Source organism: Aphelocoma coerulescens, chromosome 4A, assembly GCF_041296385.1.
Source record: "Aphelocoma coerulescens isolate FSJ_1873_10779 chromosome 4A, UR_Acoe_1.0, whole genome shotgun sequence".
NCBI lineage: Eukaryota > Metazoa > Chordata > Aves > Passeriformes > Corvidae > Aphelocoma > Aphelocoma coerulescens.
Window position 1 is genome coordinate 7,157,275 of NC_091018.1, and position 7,050 is coordinate 7,164,324.

Genomic DNA, 7,050 nt, shown 5'->3' on the forward strand with positions numbered 1-7,050 from the left:
ACTCTCTGTGGAGCTGCTCTCTGTGTCTTGTTAGTGCTGCTGACCTTGCTCACTACAGACTGAATTACTGAACTTCCTGAACTCTCAGGTCCCAGTTTTGTCACTTCCTTGCACTCACTCGATTTTTGTGTATTAAGTTGGAAGGTTTGTTGGCAACAAAGGAGAACTTCAAACCCAGACGCTTCTGTTTATTTGCTGCATTCTCTTACCTAGTTTTGAATATGAACACAATCTCAAACTGGAGAGGGTTACAACAAAGTTTTCTCTCCTTTCAGAAGCCTTTGGTACTTTCCAAGAGCCAAAAGCTAATTATTTTGGTACTTTCCAAGAATCAAAAGCTAATTATTTTGGCACAAAGAAGCACCAAAGAATCTTTTAACCATGGCATTCCTGTATAGAGTTTATGCAACAGTTTTGTCTGAGAGGAGAAAAAAAGAGAGGAGTAATAAAAAGCCCACATTTATCTTTTTTGAGATACAGAACAGTTTCACTGCAAGAAGAAATGAAATAGACAAAGGCTCTTCAGGTTGGAAAAAAAAGATGACTGCAGAGGGAAATGATGGCAGTGTGTAAAACGCTGAATGGAGAAGGTAAATGCAGAGTAATTGTTCACTTTCTCTTGCAGTACAAAAGCTGAGGGGGCATCCAACAAAGACGTTTAGCAGCAGGTTTAAAACAAACACACCCAAAAGGAAGTACTCTTTCCTAGCATCCGTAATTGCATTGTGGCAGTCAGTGCCTCAGGAGGTTGTGGAGACTGAAAATGGATTTTAAAAGGCATTAAACAAATTCATGTGGGATCAACAGCAAATAAACACTGTAGCTTTGGTGAAACTTTTGTGTTTTCAAACCCTTACCCAGAGCTGGGAGGAGGCACCAAGTCAAGATGATTCGGTATGTGGCCTTTTCCTTCCTCCCTGAGTTCCTGGAAACAGCGTGGCAGTTCCTGTTGTTCTGTGCTGAGCCGTGAGCCCGGGTGTTGCACATCACTAAGGAGCAGAAAACGTTCTCTGCATTCTTCTAGCTGACTCTGTCTTCCAGCAGACTTCCTCAGAGGGCAGGAGATGCTTCTGGGAGAGCTTTGCAATCCAATCCTCCCTCCCTTTTCCCTAGAGCAACCACACTTATAATTGTGCAGAGAGAGAATATTGCATTAGATCGGGTTAAACCAAGGAAAATTTCGATCCTATGTTTTGGCATTTAATTGTAGCATTTAGCTCATATTTAAAGGGTAGAAAATGTAGTTGCCCTCATTATTGGTCAAAATGCTCATCAGTCCCCAATAATAATTCAGGACTTTCTACAAAAAAAGAAAGACAAAGCAACCAAACAACTGGTCTCCATAGCCAAGTGAAAGTAACAATTTACCTAAGACAGCAAGGAAAACCAAACAAACAAAAAGAAAAACCAGGAACTCCACCCTGAAGTCACTCAGTTTAATTTTTAAAATATAGTATCTGCAATAAAAGATTTTATATTCAACGTTCATATAAAGGACAAAAATTCCCAATTATGATTATGCTCACCCTTGTATTAAAAATAAAAGGCTGTAATAATGCCAGTTCTCATCCAAACATTTTCAAACTTCAATTATTCCCTATTCAGCTAAACCCATTGTGTTTGCAAGGAAAATCCAACTGAACTGGGAGTGTGTGCCAGTCCTTTCCCATGTCCCAACACGCTCATTTGTCACCCCAACACTTCTGCAGCCTTGTACAACACACACTCTACATAACCACTGAGCCAGGGACAGGCAGCTTGTCCCTTATCCCCAGCCCCATGCTCCTGCCACCCCCTGCCATCTCCCTGTGCAAAGGCCCCTTTCCTCCCAGCACACACATCCTACTCCCTCATTTTACCATCCAGCAGAAAAGCAGAAGAGAGGAGAAGGCAGCAGACAAGGAAGAAGGAAAAAGGACATGGTGGGTGATCAGTGCTGGGTATAGGCCTTACATATATATATATATATATATATATTTATTTATTTACAAGAAATGAAATTAAAAATTCAAGGGGGAAAGACCACAAAAGCCTAGTGACAGTCTGGCACAGGGGAAATCTGTGATAAGCTACTGGTGAATCAAGGTTCCCACAGCACTTGTATTATCAGCTTAGGAACATATTAAAACGAAAAATAGAGGCAAATGGTACACTTGCACTAAGGCAGAGGGGTCCTGTTGTTCAGCACCCCTGCTGCTGTGGGTCTTCTGGGAAGGGAGTCACTGAGACTGGACAGTGCCCCTCAGGGGTTTGTAACTCAATGCAATGCCTTGGGGTTTCCAGCTAAGTGCTCAATAAGCCTTTTCCCTTCTCCAGTTACTCAGGTCTTCTCAGTGCTCACACGGTAAGGAACACTAACAACGAGGAAAATAAAATGCAGGAAAATGGATGTATAGAGGAAAAATAAAGGAACAAACCTATGAAAAGTGGTTATGTAAAAACAAGTGTAGATCAGAAGGAAAACAAGCAAAGAGAGAAGCACAGTTCTACACGCTTCCTGTTGTTCTTTAGGAGGAGCCACCATGATGCAAAATACGTAAGTTAATGCATTGAAATCATAAATTACTCTTTGATACACATAACAGGAGCTTACCTGAATCATGTCCCAGGCAAACAATCACCTGATAAAGCTAAAATCACCATAAAAATAGAAGTTACCTTTTTTTAAAAATTCAGAAATTAGCACTAAAGACAGTATTTAGTCATCAAACTGCTTAATAAACAGAACAGTATATTACATCTTAGTGTATGAAGGCAGAGTACTTCAGAATGGTGGCAACAAAGGAAAATTAGCCTCAGCTTTCCAAAGGGACTTTCAGTGAAACACAGACATTTCAGTTAATGGGCTTTGACTGTGGGTATTTTAGCTCTAGGCAGTCTCACTTGGTGCACTTTGAGCTTAATTCTCTGAGGTATCAATCACTTGAAACTCCAGATGAACTCAGGAAGATCAGCAGCTGATGCTAGTCAGAGGCAGGCCCAGCTATCCCAAAATGGTTAATCAAAGAGGCATTAAAAAATGTGAATCCAGCAAGTTTATGGCAACCAGTAGTTTGTGTACTAAGAGGGCAGCAGGACCCTAAATCTGAGGATATTGCCTGTCATGGCAGAGCAAAAATCAGAAAATAGACTTTTGTCTGATAGTGATATCCAAACATATTATTTTGCAAATGCAGCACAAGCTGCAACATGCAGCACTCCTGCCGGAGGAAGGGTAGTCCCTGGGCCTGAGGAGCAAACAGGACAGCACCTGTAGCCATGTGGGTTGTGACTCCTACAGAGAATGCAGTTAGGGCCGGTGCATTCCTTGCTAATTAAATACAGTCCTAGGCTGCTAGCTAATTACCCCTGCAACCCTCACAGGGCCACGTTTGCAAAGCTCTGGTCAAATAAGGGATATGTGGAGCACTTGAAAGGTAAGTAAACTCAAATTTAAAGCCTCGCTGCATATCAGATACAACCATAATATTTTTCTTACTTGTTTACTATTTTCAAGCAAAAGCAGCAAAGTCTGGACTCTTAACTTCTCATTGCTTGCAGAGACTCAGAAGTCTCTTCCATGAACCCTTTGCCTCCAGGCTCTGGGACTGGCACATCCACAGCACCCCTAGCTCCCTGGAGCTGGTGATGTGGCAAACAGGAAGGGCAGTAAAATGAGGTAGGGCAGTGCTGCAGCAACGCCATGGAAAAGTGCTGTATTTGCTGTGAGTGTAACATGAAGACTCCTGCAGTCAGTGCAGCTCTTTGTTAAAGTACAAAATAAGAATCTTATCTTTTCTAAAGCTTTCCTTGAAACACTATACAGAGCTAGCTGCCTGTATGCAAGCTTTATCCTCAGCTGCTCCTTTCCCAGTAGATAGGCAAAAGAGTGCAATCTGATTTCAGAGGCCAGGGTTACACTCTGACCTCTGCCTCCAAATAGAGCTTTTCCTTAACACCATTGAAACAAAACCAGCTCATCTAAGAAACGGGACTCTGCAGACAGTGGACTTTAGGGGTTTGGTGACAGTTCTTTCTCACTGAGGCTTGTTTTCTGGTCAGAGCCTAATCATGAGTTTTCCAGGGGTACAGAACATACACATAACTCAGCAAGGCAGCTGGCAGTGGCCACGTCCTTCCAAAATCCAGTGATGAGGATTTAAACAAGCTTGGTAAAAATCTTCATTTTGTGATTACTCTGCAACCAAGAAAGCAGCTGGGAGTGATTCTGTCACTACCAGGTCTTCCCACACATCCTGCTTCATCTTAATTTTTATTCATTGGAACATGCAAATTTCCTGTGACATGGGCTGGAAATTGCTTCTATTGCATTTCCAAAAAACATCAGAGGATTTCAGCACCAGTCACTGTGTCACACAGGCCATAAAACAAATTTTAATGGACAATAGTGGAAAAAAATTCCTGAACCAAGAACTAGCACAACAAACACAGAAAAACTCAGTTCTTCCTCTGGAAACACTATTGTTTATTGCTGTCAAGGTCAATGAAACTAAGAAAACTGTTACAGCAAGCCCCACAGACTTATGCATGCTAATATTCTACATTGTTAGTACAGAAATATTTTAAGAACAGTTAAAATCAGAAGTAGTTAAGCCTCAAATACAGCAGCTGAACAAAAACTCTGTTGGCTTGAATGACATTGAGGCCAATCTGCTGCCTCTCTAAAAGAGTCCCTTCCTTTTTGAACCTTGGGGAGAGAGGCATGAACGGGTCAGTTTTTGCAAACAAAGTAAGGAAAGTATGAATTTCTGGCCTCAAAGGCTAGGGACTCTTTCCTACTCCGTCAAGGGGACCCAAAATTTATCCAGCTCCTTAAGCCTTTCCAGATGCCTTCCCCAGAATCCTGCAGAGAAAGGAAAGAAAGTCCTATAAAAACCAAGTATTGCCATGCTGGAAGAAGCTGTCCAGATGAGCCCAGATCTGGTCTAGGATCACAAAAAATTGAAACACTTCTATCAGCCATGGTTATGGGCGTGTCATACATCTCTTGTAATAATTAAGTTATTAGTCTGTGTGAAAATGGAGCCTTTTGTATCCCAGAAAAAAACTAAAGCAGGGAGCATAACCAACCAGCAAGACTGAGCAACAGAGACACTCTCCTTGTAGACACTCTCAACTTGTGTAGTTGCCAATATTTTAGTTTAGTGACAAATATTAGTTCCAGCTGTTTACAGTCATATAAACCAACTCACATCCAACATGCTTCACATGGTGTCAGTGTTTTATTCTCATTCACTGAGGAAGAAGTCAGTGTCTAATCAGTAGGAGCCAAAGGCACTTTTGTCGTAAAAATCACCTTGACTGCTGCATGCCCCCTTTTCTTCACCACCCAGCAGAATTTTAACTATGGTAACAAGTTTGGTTTGCTTTGTGGTTTGTTTGTTTTTTTTTAATTCCACACTTTCTGCCTTTTTAATCTAGGGTAGCATTTGCAGTCTGGTCTTAAATGACTTAGGGCAATACAGGGAATAAAAGGCAGAAATGAGAGCAGAACCTCCATTTCCTTACTTAAAGTTATGAGCTTTACTACTCTCCAGTGCTGCCTCCCTCACTGAAATAGTAAAGTATAAATGCAGGCAATTATGGTGTTCAGATTATATGATCCCAGCCTTTCTCTTTTGTTGTTGCTCATTCATCCTTTTTATGTAACTGTTGCTTTAGCTGAGAAACCCATAAAGGTCGACTTGACCCTAAATTGTATCACTGGGAAGAGTTATCAAAATTATGGGCAATGCATACAAGGTTGCCATGCATTTTCTTGATTTTTTTGTGAGAAAGTAAGTTGGTAACTTTATTCAAAACGCAACTGCTTCAGTGAAAATACTGCAATCGAATTTACTGCCTAAGATTGGGCCTGCAATAGGAGGAAGCTGTAAATAAATGGCACAGTCTTGCTAATGACTGTGTAGAGAGCAGAAATAAGGTCAGACAGCCGTGCTGTTGTTTTCAATATATTCCATGGATCTGTTTTTTATCTCCTTTTGCTATAATTTCAGTGGTATAACTTTATCAACTTTTATCCTAATATAATCCAAAGTATTCCAACTGTACATTGTTTCTCTTAGTAAAATATTTCTTGTGAGTGTAATAAGGCCTTAGTGAATTTATCAGTATTACTACAAAAAGTATAAAGAAAACTGAAAGTAAGAATACACCACTGCAATACATATGTGGTCTATACTGAACTGTGCTATTAGTTTTGTATTGGAGAAAGACTGCACAAGGCCAGAAGTTTTATGAGGATTTGTGCTTCCCTTATGCTGGGAACACCTTTCCCAGCTAAAGCCCACTTTTACTGTAATGACATGCTTCCAGCAATCAATAATTTTCTCAAAATTTCATTTTAGAGGAAAACTTCTGAGATCATCTGGTGTCTTGTTTCAATATTTTCTCTCCAAAATAATTTTCCTGTGACAAGTAGCACAGTGCCTATAAGCAAGGGGTACACCATGCTGCAGTTCAGGGAATTCTGAATTAGAGCCCGTGTTTCAGTCTAACCATCACACCTTTATTTTCTGAATGCTGCAATTTTACCCAAGCTAACAAATTAAAGTTCACAAAACTGGTAAAAGATCATGGTGCTGTTTCCTGCTTTCTTCCACTTCTCTCTGGAGCGAGGTGGGTGCAGTCCTGCAAGGAGAACGTGGCAGGAAAGTTGTTTTGAGGCTTGCTCTCCATGCAGGTTTGTAGCTCCAACTGGTGTCACTCGCTGTCCCCACTCTCGATCCCGAGCTGGCGCTGGCGTCTGGCTGGGCTGCACTGCTCGGGCTCAGCTGAGAGGGAGGTGGGAAGAGCACATGGAACGGCAGTGGGAAGGCGAAGGTAGTGGGGAGAGCTGGTGGTGGCACAGCAGGCAGTGCCCACAGAAACCTCCCCGAGGCTCCACAGCCCCGGCCGAGCAATGCCTGGCTATGAGTGTGGCAGAACATTTTGAAAGAAAGGTTACAGACTTCGAACAGACAAATATTATGTCCCCACCAGGTTGTGGCCAGGTGTCATTTAGACCCCTTACAACAAGCCATCACCCCTGAGCTGAGCCATCCCTTGGGC

General features: G+C 41.8%; 1 protein-coding gene across 4 annotated transcripts in view; it reads right to left on the reverse strand.

Moving 5' to 3' along the window:
* LOC138110374 (integrator complex subunit 6-like) overlaps positions 1 to 3,269 on the reverse strand; it is a 50,550-nt gene extending 47,281 nt beyond the window's left edge. Inside the window, exons 1-3 of one of the 4 annotated variants that reach the window (XM_069015156.1) lie at positions 3,251 to 3,269; positions 2,594 to 2,630; positions 858 to 1,123 (exon numbers count right to left, since the gene is read on the reverse strand). In XM_069015156.1, the coding sequence (XP_068871257.1) occupies positions 858 to 987 (130 nt within the window). In that variant the 5' untranslated portion in view covers positions 988 to 1,123; positions 2,594 to 2,630; positions 3,251 to 3,269. Of the gene's footprint in view, positions 1 to 857; positions 1,124 to 2,593; positions 2,659 to 2,738; positions 2,960 to 3,250 lie in introns of those variants that run through there. The other 3 variants (XM_069015154.1, XM_069015155.1, XM_069015158.1) reach the window with 3 other exon arrangements.
* Positions 3,270 to 7,050: the final 3,781 nt, after the last annotated feature.